Source organism: Thamnophis elegans, chromosome 6, assembly GCF_009769535.1.
Source record: "Thamnophis elegans isolate rThaEle1 chromosome 6, rThaEle1.pri, whole genome shotgun sequence".
Taxonomy (NCBI): domain Eukaryota; kingdom Metazoa; phylum Chordata; class Lepidosauria; order Squamata; family Colubridae; genus Thamnophis; species Thamnophis elegans.
Window position 1 is genome coordinate 20,452,316 of NC_045546.1, and position 18,118 is coordinate 20,470,433.

The window sequence follows — 18,118 nt, forward strand, 5'->3', positions numbered from 1 at the left end:
ACCCATTACAAACTAATTGGAATCAGGTATACAAAATGTTTTGCACAAGTAATATATTACAAGTTGGATTTAATCATATTGATCTGAAACCTAGGTTCAGATCCTACTTTAATACTTTGGTTTCTATATGGACTTTAATTTACATGTTCCTATTTTAGATGACATCAGGAAACTGTTTTGAAAAACCATAAAATGTTTGCAGAAACTGAGAAACATGTTAGATCACATATGGTCTGAGACTGTTGTGTCTGAACATGGCTTACATAGCAATTGTTCAGTTTCTCTGCATACAGAATCTATGTATGAAGAAAGAAAGAAAGAACGAAAGAAAGATGATAGATCTGTGCATTTCTGCTCATTTCTGTGAAGAATCAGATTATTCTTTAAAATGTGCCTAAATCAATACTTCAGAAACTCTAAGAGATTCCTGAAAGTGTTTTAAATATTAGTGCATAATTAGCAGACATCTGAATACTTGTCAAAATCCTTTACTGTATATTCTTCTAGGAGACTACCTGGTATATGTAAATTACTACAACTGTAAATTAATTCTCATGCAAGGGAAAGTCACTTTCATAAAAGTCCTGGTTATTTCAGGGATACATTCATGCTTTAAATACCAGAGTATATTAGCTCAGTTCAGTTGTTAAAATCACAGAATGTTTAAAGCACAAAGAAGACACTGCAAAAAAGAGCACCAATGCGTCAAGATTGAACATAGGGAGAATCCTCCTCTACTTCCAGCTTCAACATTTTCATTTGGCTACATACAATATATTGAAAGCTGTATGCACAAGCTCTGTCTGCAATGTATAACTTTGTGGTACCAAAACATTAATTATCTATTTGTAATGTTTTCAGCAAAAGGATATAAATTAAGAGACATAGAACATATACAGCTTAGATCAAAACATGGAAGAATACGTCAACAAAGCATTATTTCTCTATGGTTAGAATAATGTCCCTTTTGGATAACTATATAATTACATTTGAATCATTTTGCAGAGCTCAAGAATTGATGGTAAGAGATGGTACTTAGAAACAAACCATTAATGGTGTTCAAAATGAAATAAGCCTTTAAACAATACTATTTCAAGATTTATACTGAAACAGCAAGAGCTCCAGCATTGCTCAGGAACAGTAAGTTTTAGTATCTACTAGACAACTTGTAACCTGTTGGGTCATTGTTGTAGAGATATCTCTTTACCTAAATCAGTGGTAGTCAACCTGGTCCCTACCGCCCACTATGGGCGTTCCAGCTTTCATGGTGGGCGGTAGGGGTTTGCTGTAACTCTGCCTTATAAATTTTATAAAGTAAAGTTACTTCCCTACTTTATAAATCACCATTACTGTGGAACTGGTGGGCGGTTAGAAATTTTACTACTAATAGAGATACAAAAGTGGGTGATAGATATAAAAAGGTTGACTACCCCTGACCTAAATAAACAAATAGAATGACCACAGTGGGCAAAAAAAATCAATGGGAGCAGGAGTGGCTTCCAGGAATGACTTCCAGGTTCCAGTCTACTCCCTGTTGATCTTCCTTCCTTCCTTTCACCCATCCACCCACCCATCCAATTTAAGCTTTGTACCAGCTTCCTCACCGACTTAATAAAAAATAATGCATTCCACATGGATTGAGAAGTGTGCATGAGGGTGTGTGAAAGGTTCAGCTTGGGATGGGAAGAGCACATAAAGCGTGGTGAAGGTCAGGAAGGGTGTGCAAGGATGCATAACAGATACAGCGTGAGTTCTGAAGGCCCATAGGAGTACAACATGGGTCTGGAAGGGTGGACTGGGATGAGTGAGAGGTGCCACACAGATTGAGGAGTAAGTGCAAGGCTGTAGCATGGGTGGAAAAGAGTGCAAGAACTGTGCAAGAGCTGCAATGTGAATCAAGAAGGGCAAGTGGAAATGTGCAAACATGCAAAAAGGGTGCACAGAAGTGCAGAAAATGTCCGGAAGGGTGCTCTGGTATGAACAAATGAATGGGGAGGCCCAAGTACAGAGGAACTGGGGCGGTTGCAGGTATGAGGGAGCTCTGTGGCTTCCCCATTGACATCACTCTGAGGAAACTTTGTACAAGTAAAGATTTTGTTCCAAGGGAGGATGGCATGGAACATAGGCAATTGCAATTAAGTTCACGCTTCCAGCAGGATTCACTATTGAAATGTGGGAAGCTGTCAGGAAATGTTTAAAATGTCTATCAAGTAACTGCAGCTGAAGCAGCCACCTCTCCAGACTTCATTCCTAAGGAATTCCTAAGGAATTCCTAAGGAATGAAGTCCCGCGCATTCTGAAACATAGTCTATTTGAGGTAACCACCATTTGGTAATAAAATGCACCGTCTGATGCACCGTTTTGCCCAATTGAACATTATAATCAGACAGTTTTAGTAAAATATGGAAAGATCAATTTTTTAAAAATCCACCTTTGATTTTCTTAAAACAAGTGCTATAGTCATATGTCACCTTTAGTTAAGAATGGAGTTACATTGTGCTGTTGGTTAGTTACGATTACTTGAAATATGATTAAGGGCTCTGAGACTAGTTACTACTATCCTTTCATCTTTTTGAATTGCTCTGATTAAGTGAATAAAATAGGAAACTACATCTGCAACCCGTATCTACTTTCTTAGAAATAAGATTTATTGAACCCAGTGGGATTTGCATGCTATGCATGCCTTAGTTTTCACTGTTATTATCTTCAGCAGTCACTTTTAATTACTTCATAAAAAGTAGAAATTAGGAATCCCACCTATATTTGCCTTGCCATACAAATCAAACCCACCCTATATTCAATCCAGCTTCTTTTGCATTTTTAATTTTATTTGGAATGGGCCCTTTTAACAAATGAAGGATTTAATTAAAAATAACCCTTCTAGATCAACATGATAGGAACCAGTTCTGTGTTACAATTTAATGAGCAATATCCAAAGAAACAGGGAAACATTACTATACAGCAGTGGTTCTCAACCTGTGGGTCAGGACCCCTTTGGGGGGTCGAATGATCCTTTCACAGGGGTTGCCTAAGACCATCGGAAAACACATATTTTCGATGGTCTTTAGGAACCGAGACATCAAGTTTATGGTTGGGGGTAACCACAACATGAGGAACTGTATTAAAGGATTGCGGCATTGGGAAGGTTGAGAACCACTTCTATACAGAATACACTAAAGCAGAGTTTCTCAGCCTTGACTGGGGAATTCTGGGAGTTGTAGTCCATCTGTTTCAAAGTTGCCAAGGTTGAGAAATGCTGCACTAAATTATTTCTCTTCCCAATCACACTTTGGGACTCATATTTTGTCTAGTTAAAGGTAAGTACATTTTTTCCATTAGTCAAAGCATTTATATTGTCTTCTCTGTGTGGCAGGGTCGCAATTAATCTAACAACACGATAAAGTAATCTACTACAGAGTGGACTTTCACAGTATATTCTCATTTCTGAATGTAGACTTAAACTTGCAGTAGGAATTCAAGAAATTAAACATGAAGTACATCTTTTTTTTTTTAAATAGTGACTGCTCAAGGATTTTAGCAGAGTCTGAAAATGAAATGCAACACTTGAACAGCACACCCCAATTATCAATCCCAACCTCGGGATGAAAGAAAGGCTCTTAAAAGGATTTAATGCCCATGATTCAGGGAAAACAAACACTTAGCAACGCTACCAGTATTGTTCTTGGTATACACCCCACTAGTAAAGACAGATGTACTTCTAGATAAGGCTACACAATCCTTTGGCTCTTTCTTTACAAACACCCTGTTTGTACTGAAATCAAAGGGTGATTTTGCCTCATTTCAATTCCTCTCCTTAAACCGCAAGCCTCGATCCACAGGAAGGATTCAAAAGAGCCTCTTGCTCCGGGCTTGACAACACGAGGATGGATTGCTAATTCTCCCAGATTAAGGCAAATGCCCAGGAGTAGTTTTAAACACGAGGTTGCCCGACACCCGCCTCCCCTTCCTTCCATCTTAATCGTGTTCAAATCTCGGAGACCGCCTGTGAACGAAGTCTGCAGTGTTTGGGGCAAGGTTTTTCTTTCTTTTTCTTTTCCAAAAGTGGTTTGCCATTGCCTCCTTCCTGGGGCTGAGAGAAAGTCAGGCGGCAGGCAACAGGTTTCCTCGCCCAAAACCTTTGCAGAATGAATCACCTCCTGGACTTTTGCGCAAGAAGGAGGAAGCCGAAGAAGCCGGAAAGTAATTTTTTTTGGGGGGGGGGAAAGGAGAGAGCACCGCTCCCTTCCCGCGGATCCCGCCTTTGAAAGCAACGCAGCGAAAGTGCGCCCTCCCCGGTTACGGGGCAGTTTCCTCCTCCTCCTCCTCCTCCGGGCAGTCGGAATCTCCCCGGCGGCAGCGAAACCTCGCTTACTCACACACACAGAGCTCCACCACGTAGGCGTAGTAGGACCAGGCCACGACCAGGGCGATGAAGACCACGGGCACCCACGCCAGCACCCTCTGGCAGCATTTGAGGACGTGCGACGGCGCCATCTTCCCCGCCGCTGAGCTGCCGCTGCCGCCCGCAGGAGCCATCGGTGCCGCAGCCGCTCCCGCCGCCGCTTCTCCGCTCGCCGCTGCGGCGATGCCTCCCTCCGGCCCCCGCCCTTGCCTTGCCTTACGCTAAGGGGGCAGGGCCTGGACGCGCCTGCCTTGCGCAGCGACTTCCCGAGGACGGAGGAGGAAGCGCGGCGAACCAGCGGCTAAGGCTGCGGGACTTGGGGCTGGGTGTGTGTGTGTGTGTGTGTGTGCGGGGCTTCTAGCCGCCTCGCCCCGCCGGCTTGACCGGAGCTCCGCTTTTTCCCCCTGCCGCCCGGCCGTTCTTGTCACGTCCAGCCAAATCACCGCAAGCAGCCCTGCCCTCGCGGCTGAAGGAAAGAGGCGGCTCCTCTCTGCGCGGTGCCTGGCCGGTCGCGGCGGGTAGTTCACACGTTCTCGGACGCCATTCCCTTGGGGGATTGGCTGAAGGGTGGGATCCCTAAGAGCTGGGATCGCTTTCTTCTTCTTCTCCTCTCTTACTCGACCAGTGGATCAATTCCCGCCCGGGAGAAAACCGCCCTGAGGGATTTCTTAGCGCCTTCCTCGAAAGGGTGTTTGTGTTCCTAGACAGCCGAGCTTGAGTAGTTTGGGGTAAAAGTCACAGGCAGGCAGAGTGGAAGGTCGAACTTGGCTGATCCCTGGAGCTAAACTGACTTTAGGTGACCAAATAGATCACATTCGAATAATGAAGTTTTGTCAATCCCGGGTGGGTACATTGGGAATTGTAGGGCTTTAGGCTAGACTGGGCTGTCAAAGGAAGAACAACAACAACAACAACAACAACAACAACAACAACAAATCAAAGGCAAGGTGTTCGGCGACGTTGCGAGATGGCCATTTTGCTGTCTACCTTGATTTGTGAACGTGGGAAAAGGGAGAGGTCTCAGCGGGTGGCGACGCCTAGTTGGGCATGGCTTATCTTGACAGTTCAGTAGGATCGGATCTGTTTGGGTGATACTCAAATAGGAGACCCTAGGGTTGCAAGCTCCTTTTAGGAAATGGGGGGGTGGAAGGGAATCCGCTTTTCATCCATGAACCCCACAGAACCGCATAAATAGTGTTACCTCCCCTCCCAATTTTTTGTGTGAAGTTGCCAAGAAAACTTATTTGGCTCCTGAAGTTTCCAGGAGTTAGGTTTAGGGTGGTGCCAGTTTCCCTTTATGAAGGCAGAGTGGGTGTGACAGAAACATGTCAATGAATCATTTTCTCAAACCTGGACTTCTCAAAAGTGCTGGTAACCAGTCCTACTCTTAGGGTAGAGTGAAGCATTTGGAGGACAGTGCTGGTTTGGAAACCAACCGAGTTCTGTGAGTGTTTTGTCTTGTGCTTCTGCAGTCACACTTGGTCAGAAGGTACAGAGGACGTAATGCCATCCAAACATAACAACAGTCCAGCCATCTCATCCGCTGCCTTTCAACTGGTACATCAGTCAGCTACTGTATGTGAAAGCAAAGGCATTTTGGTTTCGCAACACATGAAACATTTAATTCATCTGTATGAACTACAAAGATGTAATTAAGCTTCATCTTCATAATTAACCCAAGAATAAGATGTAGAAGATGATTCCACATAGACATCTACTGATTAACATTTGTGAATGATGGATCATACAACTCTGTATTATATATAGTGTGTTAGGCCCGATATCAAAATAAATGTTGCTTCTCACTGCAACTGATAACTGCATCCTATAAAATTTAAATACAAAACAACCCATTTTGTAGGGCTTAGAACCTGAGACAAAGTGGTGATCCAAGCAACTATGGCCACTGCTGTTTAAACTACTAAATCAATGACTTACATTACCTAAGCAGGTATCACATTCAAATAATAAAGTTTGTACTGTTTTGTAGTGCGTCAATTCTCCTCCCCACCCCTTTTCTTTCAGTAAAGGCATCAAGATAAATACTTCCAATTTAACCTTTTGAATTACATTAGTAAAAGTCTTATTTTATTATTGCTATGGTAAATGTTATATTGGTTGCAAGTAGTTATGCTAATGTTTTAAATTATTTTCATATTTATTTAGAACTAGAAGCCTTGTATAGTTTATTTGGAAGGTAACACAGTATTGTTCATAATCAGAAAACTTAAAAAAAAAACTTCATCCCATTATACAGTGTCAAGGATATTCTTGTGCAGTTTTTCAACCTTATTAACTTTTAAGATATGTGGACTTCCACTGCCAGGATTTGTCAAGTCGATTCTGTGCATTCCTCTAATCAAAACTTTTTTTTTACCAGCACTTGGGGTGCACTGAGGCTAACTGCTATAGATCATCATCCCACTCCATCTCTCACTTCTTGTTGTGTTTATTTAGCCAGGCTAAATTTGGTCTATTAAATTCTCAATACATTTGTTCAATTCAAGTAAAGGATGTGAGTATAGTCACTCTTTACTGAGCTTACATCTCAGACATCTTTCCAGAAATATTCATTTATTGTTATTTTCTTTTGGCATACTCACCTGCAATGCTATTATTGAAGAATGAGACAAGCTCCTCTTATAAAATGTGATTGAGCAAAATCAGTTGGGTGATGTCTTAGCAGATTGAATTAGTGGAAATTTACAACCTGGTGAAATACCATAGTATTTTTAGGAGCTGTATAAAGAGCGTCTACTTTCTCAGTATGTGGTTACCCTATAATCTTGGTCAACATTTTCATCTTGCAAAGTAGGTATGTGCTATGCTTTGTGGTTATACACATTACATATGTTGACATCTTCAACAAGCTGTATCTTTTCCTGGGCTTGTGCAATAGCTTTAGGATCTGGGGAAAATATACATGCTTGAGCCAAGGACCTGCAATATCATTATCCATGTCTTCTTCTGAGCATCTTTTCATCAACCTAAGAAACAGCAACATTCAAGGATCCTAAAATATATTCATATACAAAATCCCATTGTAAGCATGTTATAGGTGTGCTTAAAAGCGCATTGCTTTGGTTAAAGTTGTTATATCATCACAAGAATCCAAAAAGACAAGCCCCAAAGGAGAGAAAATTAAGACCCATTTAACAATCCAAAAGAATTTAGGATTTCAGTTTCTATTGATAAACTATTTATATATAAAACTAATATTATATTATATTGAACTGCATATTTATATGTGCCTTTGATTGGTGCCTAAAGGGTAGAATTATGAAAGTAATTTAGTGGTTATCTCATTATTTTAGAAATTGTCAATTTAATCTTTGCAAATATGAATTAAGAAGGAAGGGAAGATAAAACACAAGGCTCCCCCTTGTGGGAGTTTTTTATTTATTTTCAAATATATTTAAGATTTGCTTGCATCAAATGCAAGCAGAGGAAAAGAACACTGTGCGTCCGGTCCTTGAAACAGTGTCATTGTTAAAACGTATGTAATACATACTGAGTATGTAATCTTAGTGGTGGCTTTGGCCTTTGGATGAGTCTTTCTTTTGATACACCACATGTCTTTTATTCTCTAGTCGTTTAGGATGATGGTAAATATCTGGATCTTCACCCTCAGCCTTTGGGCCAGAATGGCGGCCTCAGCTCCCATTTTCTAGAGGTATAGTATTTCAGCCATGTTTGCCACTGTCTTGCCTTTTTATACGTTTTATTATATAAAAATACTATTTATACTTCCTTACACTTGCCAATCCCAGCTGAGTTATCTAGTAATGATATTGTTATTGATATTGTTTGGGTAGGTTAATTTTATCTTCCAAATTGTCTTTTCCATGCAGTCGATGAAAATAAAGATTTTGGTTGCTTTTTCAGTTATAAATCAGTGAAAACAATAGCAGGGCACTTAACTTCTGAAGAAGAATGTTTTGTGAATCTGTCTGCCAGATAACAAAAGAGCCAGTGAAATATTGACAAGATTCAGTAAAGACATACATCAAAACAATTATAATAAACTATGAAAGAAACGTATCTCAGTATTTTTGAGTTCCCTCATTTCCCCTCTGCCTACTCTACTTTTCAACTTTTGTCTTGCTGTCAGTCAAAATCTAGACCAAAATATCTAGTATAGGGATCTAATGGGTTCCCTCGACCCTCAGCTTTTTACTCACATTAATGCACAATATAAAAAAGATTTGTGCTTACCATGAGTTATTTATGAAGTCACTGTGTCTCTACAGTTGCATTACGTAGTGCTGAATTCAATGAAATACTATTTAAATGTACCTGGAAGCTTATGAGGGAAGACATATTCTTGGCATCTGTTGTTGATTTTCAAGTATTGACTGTGGAAAAGAATTGTTTTCCCAACTATGCCTAGTATATTAGCTCAGTCTGTTCCTAGAAAATAAAAGCCTGATGTCTTCTGTCCAAGTTTTAATAATATTTTTTCCCAGCTTGATGCCAGATTCAAATAGGTTGAAGTACAAATCCTAGCATGAGTCACACTGACTGAAAATTATGAGGGCTGTAACTGAAGATGCATGCAAATGACCAGCGTCACCAACTCTTCTATGTAGATGTTGCAGATACTTTAACTCAGGAGTGTCAAACTCAAGGCCTGTGGGATGGTTAAAACTGGCAAACGGGGCCAGCCTAGAAATAGCAAAGGACCAGTCCGCAGTGCCTCTGGCAACCAACATGAGGCACGGGGGGCTGCATGCGGCCCCCCCATGCCTCATTTATTGGCCTGGACGACCTGCAGCAGTCGGCCAAGATGGGGAATGGGAAGCCATGTGTGGTCCCCTCTGCCTTATTTTTTATGATAGGGTGCTGCAGGAGGCATTTGTCCCATCCCCCTGAGCCCCCGGCCGGCCCCTGGAGAACTACAGTGCTGATCCAGCCCTTGAAGAAATCCAGTTTGACACCCATACTTTAGATCAGTGTTTCTGAACCTTGGCAACTTGAAGATGTCTGGATTTCAATTCCCAGAATTCGCTGGCTGGGGAATTCTGGGAGTTGAAGTCAGACATCTTCAAGTAGCCAAGGTTCAGAAACACTGCTTTAGATGCTGCAGCCCGTCAGCATCCAGGCTTCCACATCCAGGCTTCCAGCTGGAATTGATCTAGGTGAGAATGTTTTCCCAGGTCTCAATAGAAGATCTGGACAGAATTCTATGTACTGGTTTGGATTCGTATTCTGAATATTCCATGTTCTGTCTTCTCCATGTTCTATTACTTATATATCTGCCAAGGAAAACACCATGAATAGAAAGTTTATTAGATGGTAGCTAAGTCTAGTGCTTTTGTAGTACTGTACTACATAGAGCATAACAAGTGCTCAAATAATGACCGTAATGGAGCCTGCCTGTCATGGTTGTAAGTTGTGATCGCTAAATTTTTTAAAATTTTTGCCACTTCTTTTACAGAGGCTATTAAGCAAACATTATGGTTGTTACGCGAACCAATGCTGGGCTACAAGTATGGCTTTGCCAAAAACTGAAAGTGCATCATGAAATGTAGTCATGTGAGTGTGGGATGTGGTAAATGATGTTAAATGTGGCCTGGTTTCCAAGCATCTGAAGGTTTGTCACATGACTGTGTGGAGGGGCAATGATCGGGACTTAGAATCTGGGTCATATGGAGCCCATCAGTATGTCTGTTGTAAATTTGAATAGTCGCTAAGTGACTAGTCATAAGTCAAGGAGAATCTGTAATAATATCTTCGTATTTACATTGAGAAATTAATATTAGGAACAATAACCATAATTGATACTGTTAATCAGAAAACTTGCAATTTCCTCCTTATTCAAACCATAAACCTGTGTGTTAATGTTACACTGCTATTGAAGAATTTCAAGATAAACTAATATTGTAAATATTGTTTGGAATTTCAGATTTAGACATTGCTGAAACTGTAGTAATGCTACTTGTGAGATTGATCATGTAAGTATATATACTGTACCACTGTCTTGCAGAAATGGCTCTACTGTAACATATTACATTTGATCTTACCAAATAAAGGAAGAAGCAATGTTGTAGATAATGTGTGTATGTATATGGAGAAATAAGGGGATTAAAAAAAAACTGTACCACATGTTTAGGCAGACAATTGCATTCTTCATTCTTATCATTGTGTTTTCTGCATTCAAAGCTATATATAATTTTCTGTTGAAGATATCTCACAATGTTAATTATGCAAGACAAAACCATGAATGATAATGTAATAAGATTAGTTACATCTATTTATTTAATAGATTTATATGGCAGCCCAACTCACAATGGTGATTCCCGGAGGTTTCAAAATTCACAGCTTAAAACTGCAGGACCACCATCCTACTGCCTCAACAGATATAATCAGATTAGGCACTTGATTGGTTGTCTATCAGACTGGAATTCACGGGCCTGCTGACTGAACTATGGCCTTCCAGAAAAGTAACAAGGTGGCAATATATTTCAATTAATCGTAGTTTTCTGTGTATCCAAATGTTTTCATCATTAAACAGCCTGGAAATGTTCTGAATCCTAAAGTTATTTCAAATCCAGAAATCCATTTAAGTTTGTAGCCCTCCAAAATAGAAACATCGATTTTGTTCATCTCTATTAATGCCCAGGTAGTGTCAGGCAACACTAGAAATATTTATAGCATGGCTGCAAATCTTAATTCTCCAGACAGTTAACTCCTATAATATTCACAAATCAGCTTATTCAAGTTTCTTTTTTGCAGACAAGAATAAAGTAGATTTGCCCATTGCACTATAAAGAAGTAAAAAAATATCGATATATAGGCCAATACCCCAATCCTATAAATCCTAAGCTTTTTAAATATAATCATTTTTTAAACAAAATTTCTTGGATGCACTTGGTCTATGTGACAGAATGGTTCTCTTGGGCTGCTCTTGCCTTACTAATTTAATTCCTTATAGATAGTACAGCATTCTCCAATATGGCCAATCTATCATCACCATCATTGCAATCATCATTTATTCCCAATGTTACATTTAGCTAGTGCTATTATACTATAGTAAGACATAGAAATGGACTATACTTATCTAAATGTTAAATGCTAGATTTTGGATCTGCTTTTTCTCTGTGACAATGAGTAGGCAATAACATTTAACAAACAACTGTTCCCCAAATTTTTTTTATGATCAGTTGAATAAATCACAATCAGGTATAAATCGTTTTTTTTTAAAAGAAGTTTAAAAAAACCCTGGAAATGAATCCACATCAATATTTAGAAGTAGCCAAAGCAACAGTCAAATTATACTGACATCTGAGATTCTAGACAGTGCAAAATGGATACAATTAAATGACAATAGTTTGGAGAATGCATAGCAAAGATGTGTATCTTAAAGTACAAATATTGTTGGTATTCTAACAGTATTTCTTGCTGTAGAACAACATGAGATCATAGCACCAGCTAACGAATAGGGAAAGGATCATTTATCCAAAGTAGCACACAATAACTGTACAATTATGTTTCCTTCAGTTTCAGTATAGTTCATTGGCTTCAAAAGAACAAACATTTTACAGAATCAGCAAAATCTACTGAATTATGATACTATAATTGGTGTCAATATAATACCATGTATTATTTAAAAATAAGTCCCACAAGGTGCAATTCAGCAGTTTTGGCATCATAGACTATCATTATTGTGAATTGTGATGCATCTTAATATATAGAATTCAAGAATGTTCTTTGCATCCATTTCAACTGCCAGTCCACTTTAATATTTTCAATTTCCTCTAGGATGATTTAAGGCATTCACCAGTCAGGAACAATGATTTTAGGATTGAACTTTAATGCATTCAAATTACTGAACTGTTTACTCTTCAAGGTTCCCATAACCAAAATATTTAATTGTTTGAATAAAGGCCATTGTTTGAATGACTTCAGGGGAGTTGCTAAGGTCCAAATACAGAAGAATGATTGGATGTTATAGGACCAATTAACTAGAGATCTAAGTATTTCTGGTGAAGAATGTCTAGGGATATTTTTGCGACAACTATGGACTGAATGATTGAGAATCTCCATAGACATTTAGCCATTGCAATTTTTAGTTATGTTTTTAATCATAGTATTTGTGGGGAGAATCTCATTAGAAGTGATTTGCCTGGAGAAATGTAAAAGTATTAAGGCTAAAATATCTGGGCTATTTATTGCAGTAGCAAAAATATACAGTTATAAATCACTCCTTGCTCATTTAAAACAGATTATTTAAACTCTAAAGGCAGCCATATTTAAAAACTAAACTTTATTCTGTGATGGTCAGGCAGAAAACATAACTAATGTAGATGCATACTTTAAAAAAATGAATTTTTCATGACCAGCCTCGGGAAAGTTACTGGAGTGAAAAACAGTAACGTCAACATGTATGTTCCTCTCTTTGCTCTGGGAGGCAAAGAGATGAATCTTCTGTTATTTTAACAACATTGCAACTCTCCTATGAAAATGTCTGGCTTCAGTACAAGTGATTGGCCCAAAGTTCCCCAATAAAATTTAAAACTATGAATGAGGGCTTCCTTGGTCCTAGTCCTACCTTTAGCCAATATGCTATACTGGAAGTATAATATGCTATTAATATTCATTCATAGCTCAAGTCAAGCAATTATTACAGAGAGTAATCAGGAATTTAAACAATGAATCTGATAGAACTTAATAGTAAGCATATCAATATACAGTACCTATCTAATGCTAACATTCATTTTCTTTAATGAATTCACTGTGTTTAGCTTCAAATCTTTGTACACTTGTGCAACTTACAATCTTCCAGTTTATGTAAACATTTTGGTGTTTCCAGCTTACCGTGAAAGATGCAAACTCTTATGCAAACAGAGTAAAGTACAGAATACATGAAGAACGTAATAAAAACTGGTCTCCAAATGCAAAAATGTTGTCAGATGTCTATAAGGTACTGTGCTCTAAGAATACCTTTTGCTGATTAATTTCTTACCTAGAATATATTGGATATTTAAAGCTGAAAAACTTCTAAAAATCCCATTGCATTGCATTGTATTGCATTTTTCATACTTCCCCTCAATTCTTAAAAATGGGGATGTTCCCATGTGTGCTATAAAACTTGCATTTAAAAGATATTTCCTGACTTACAACCATTTGTTTAGCAAGTATTCAAACTTACAATGGCACTGGAAAAAGTGACTTATGACCCGTTTTCACACTTACGACCATTGTAGTATCCCCATGATTAATAGCAATAGCAGTTAGACTTATATACCGCTTCATAGGGCTTTCAGCCCTCTCTAAGCGGTTTACAGAGTCAGCATATCGCCCCCACAGTCTGGGTCCTCATTTCACCCACCTCGGAAGGATGGAACGCTGAGTCAACCTTGAGCCGGTGAGATTAGAACCGCTGAACTGCAGATAACAGTCAGCTGAAGTGGCCTGCAGTACTGCACCCTAACCACTGCGCCACCTCGGCTCTTTGGCACTTGGCAACTAGCATTTGTAATCTTCCCAGCTGGTTTCTGACAAGCTAAGTCAATGCTGGAAACCGTAAGTTGTAAGTGGAAGACTATCTGTGCTAAATTCCAGATAGGCTGGTAAACAGTCTCCATCTGTGAGAACACGAGTACCATCTAAAATAATCCTAAAGCAAATTCTATTGCTGTAGGGATGTGCAAAGTGTTCTATGCATGGAAGGATTCGTTTCTGGTGATCTGCCACAGGATCAAAACTAGCATATTTAAGAGAAAAGTACTTTGGGGAGAGACAGAGAGAGAGCAGGAAAGGGGCAATGAGGTTGCAGGCAAAGGAGGCAAGGAAAGGAAGGTACTAAAAAGTGGGTGGATCAATTGCATATGCTACATTGGAAACCAAGCACGCTGGAAATGGTAGTGGCAAAGGGGAAGGGAGGAAAGGAAGGGGGTTTTGGTCATGGTTTGGGCTGGTGGTGATATCATGATTTAAGCCAAGGACATCAGCAGCTAAGGGCAAGGAACAGAAGGGCTGGGAAGGGCTGAAAAAGGCCATTTCCTAGAGGTGGGGAAGAGGGCCAAGCTAAGAAAGCTCCCCCCAATTTTGTTTCAGTTAAAATGCAGAACAACCAAAAGTGCTTTGGCTGTGTGTGTGTTCACTTCTATCAAACTGCAGCATCCCTGAATGATTCCGAAACACAAAATACATTTTCTTTTTCATGCCCACCCCCTATCAAAATCAAATAATGGAAGTGTCTGATATTTAATGGCATTAAATGATTGCACTTCGTCTAGTAGAGCCAATCTGTAAAACAAATACATGAAAAGCAAAGCAAAACCAGAAAGCCGAGTCATAAAATACAAAAATACATTTAAAAAGGACTCTTCCCGGTTTGCTTCCAAACTTCTTTTGCTCCCTTAATGGTTTCTCGTTTCACACATTTCCAGTAACCTTGGACTCCTTGTTGCTGAGGCACCTGTTTAAAAATAAAGAAACAGATACCAATCTATATTTAAGGTATAATTTTTTTAAGCCTGACTACATTGGGTGAAGTCAGCTAGCCAGATCCATCTGTCTGTTAATCATTCTGTCAACCATTCTTATTGGTCCAAACACATTTACCTGATTGCAGGACACATTACTTTTGTCCTGGTTAATCATCTATTAATGAACTTATCACAACCACAAATATTTTTTTCTGGTTGGAAGTTGCCTGGATGAATGAATCCTTCTTTATGATAAGGGGTGATCTATAAATCATGACCAGAGGGAGCAGCATAGTTCTAGAAAGGCACTTCTGCAGCTGTGCTTATGATTAGATATGACATGCAAATACAGCAGGGCCAGCCTGCCCTCCTTTGTTGGGTAGGCTGGCACTATCCATTACTTGCTTCTTCCATTTAACCATTTATTTATTTTGTAGTAAGAGCTAAAAGTTGAATTTGCTTATTTTTGTCTTTCTTCCCCATCATCCTAGGCCTAGGGCCAAGATTGGGAACCTATGGCACATGTGCCAGAGGGGGCATACAGAGCTCTTTCTGTGGGCACATATGCCGTCACCAGCTGCTCTGGTCTTTGCGGGTGCCGGAGCACCTGAAAATGGCCCAAAAATGACCAAAAAGGCCATTTTCGGACTGATTTTCAGCCCCAAAACTGCCTGAGAATGGCCTAAAAACAGCCCAGAAATCTGGTACTTTAGGCCATTTTCAGGCCGCCTTTGGGTTGTTTTTCGGGCCAAAAATGGTCTGAAAACGGCCTCCAAAGCAGCCCAAAAAAACAGGCATGTGTGCGCCGGCCAATTGGCCTTCAGGTTTGCAGTGCTCCGACACGCGCAGACACACATGCACGCGCATGCATGCGTGTTCTGATTTGGGCACTTGGTGCCAAAAAGGCTCGCCATCACTGGCCTAGGGCATGTATTTGGCATAAGCCATCATTTAAAAAATGCTTTGAATACACAATTATCTACTTTCCTTTTATTATATTACTCATTACCACCATTAGAAGCTTTGGGATTAGTAGCACGAGTAAAGTATCCTTTGACCTAGGGGTGGCTCCCAGTGACCCCAAGGAAATATTTATCATCTACATCAAATATGTATCATCTACATCATCTGCCTGTCTGTCTATCCACCCACCCACCGCAAGTAGCGCAAGAGATTGAATTGTGGCATAACCTCAACACAGCGTATTGTATGGATATCCAGACTAGCTTATTCAAAGAGAGATGATAGATTCAACTGCATTAAGCAATTTGTATACCGGCAAGCCTCCTATTATAAACTGCTTGTTTTAATAAAATAAATTTTGTTTTATAAATGCATATTTATAAAGCTGTTAATTTTTTTAAAAAAAATTCTACTAGGTCCTATAACAGTGTTTCTCAACCTTGGCAACTTGAAGATGTCCGGACTTCAACTCCCAGAATTCCTCAGCTAGCGAATGCTGGCTGGGGAATTCTGGGAGTTGAAGTCCGGACATCTTCAAGTTGCCAAGGTTGAGAAACACTGTTCTATAAGCTCTCCTTACTTTATTAAAACAGTGAGGCAATTAGACATTTCTACTGAACATTTGAGAGAAGAATTACCCTTAATCCACGATGCATCCTGTTTTTAAGGACTCCAAGGAACTCTGCATGGCTGAGGCAATTATCTCCATCTAAATCAAAGATCTTGAAGATGGTGTCCAAAACGTTATCTGAGAGTTCCTGTCCTGTAGCCACTTTCACAGCTCTCTTGAACTCCGCTAACACAAACAAAGATAGTTTCATGTTTCTATTAAAAATAATAACTAGATTTATAAATCTAAAGAATAAAGGAATCTGAGAACTTTACACTCGTATGATTAATAGTGTGATCAGAAAATGGGTGCCCATGGCCATGCTTAAACAGCTATGTAGCACTATATTTATTGAAGAAAAATTACTTCTATTTTCACAGAAGTGGAACAAGTTGCTTTATGGAAAATAGCTAGCTTTTTACCTAGCTTTTACTTAGCTTTTTTGAACACAGAAATTTGCCCAGTAAACTAAAAAAATGAATTATAACATTTTACCTGGAATATTTTTTACTCCTATTACATTTCTGAAGGAATTGTTTTTTTTCCCCCCACGAGTACATGTATTCTAAAAGATTTATGAAATCAATCTAAAATAAAAATTTTATTGAGTTTACTTTTCCTTGCCTTTGTTTTCTAAGGAGCTACACTATCTGCGCTCATTCCTTACAATCATGCTTTATGACAATATATAGAAGGGCGGGAAGGAAGCTAACATTTAACCAAAATGCAATGTAATTAAAAAAAATCAAATCCATATCAAATGGGGGGTTTATGTGTTTTTAAAAAGATATAACAATTCTGTACTAGCAATGGATTAATAACAGATGATGAGTGGGGGGGAGAAGCATTACTAGAAGGCAAACTAAAGATGTTGTTCATTTTTGGATTCTATTGTCTTATAATTTTTTATTTACATAAATGGCAGCAGCAAATTGATCCCATGTTTACTTGTTAAGGGTCCAGCTTTGTAGTAAGGTTTATAAATGATATTTCACATACTATACTTCATATATGCATTCCACTTTGTCACTTTTTTAAAAAAGAGATTAAAGAAAAGAAGAAATATACTTAGTTTTTGGTAGAGAAAACCCATATACAACTAGGCACACTGTATAAATATTTGTTTTATACAGAAAAAAGTGTGGATTTTTGTAAGAGCTCTTAAATGTTTTTTTTTTAGTTCCTTTTTTTAGAAAGGGTCAAAAGATTCTAAACAGAATTTTTTGGAAAGCTTTGATTGCAAGATTTGTTTTAAAGGTAATGTTATTTATTCTGCTTTCCAAATCGGATCAACAGTTTGGAAGAGCCTTGTTCATGCTCAAGAGCTATTTTTCACTAATTAATTGAGAAAACATCCATTGGTTCAATTTTCTAAATCAACTCAAACTGCCGAACTGGACCAATAGTCTAAATTGAATGGATGATTTGGATTGAAACTGATCTGCACACCTCAGTTCTACTATTATTCTAGCATAGCAGCAAAGCACATGGTACTGTATTTGTTAAAGAAACTTTTAAATATATTTTACTACAGTTCATCTTTAAAAAAAACACCAAAAGGACGCATCTTCCAATAATTTTTTTTAAAAAGCCTCCAAAACTCTTGGTGACCTCATAGACACATCCATATATTTTTCTTGGCAGCAATGCAGAAAAGGCTTTCTTTCACGAGATGTTTAGCTTTTGAGCCCAGACAAAGCCAAGGTGGTG

The 18,118-nt window shown here is 38.9% G+C and overlaps 2 protein-coding genes across 3 annotated transcripts in view; both read right to left on the reverse strand.

Annotated features, from left to right (window-relative positions):
• The window catches only part of ZDHHC20 (zinc finger DHHC-type palmitoyltransferase 20), a 53,478-nt gene extending 48,216 nt beyond the window's left edge, over positions 1-5,262 (reverse strand). Inside the window, exon 1 of one of the 2 annotated variants that reach the window (XM_032219749.1) lies at positions 4,377-5,262. In XM_032219749.1, the coding sequence (XP_032075640.1) occupies positions 4,377-4,536 (160 nt within the window). In that variant the 5' untranslated portion in view covers positions 4,537-5,262. The remainder of the gene's footprint in view (positions 1-4,376) is intronic. The other variant, XM_032219748.1, reaches the window with a different exon arrangement.
• Positions 5,263-14,513: 9,251 nt separating this feature from the next.
• MICU2 (mitochondrial calcium uptake 2) overlaps positions 14,514-18,118 on the reverse strand; it is a 71,993-nt gene continuing 68,388 nt past the window's right edge. Inside the window, exons 11-12 of the mRNA XM_032220110.1 lie at positions 16,437-16,594; positions 14,514-14,825 (exon numbers count right to left, since the gene is read on the reverse strand). Coding sequence (XP_032076001.1) covers positions 14,721-14,825; positions 16,437-16,594 — 263 coding nt within the window. The 3' untranslated portion in view covers positions 14,514-14,720. The remainder of the gene's footprint in view (positions 14,826-16,436; positions 16,595-18,118) is intronic.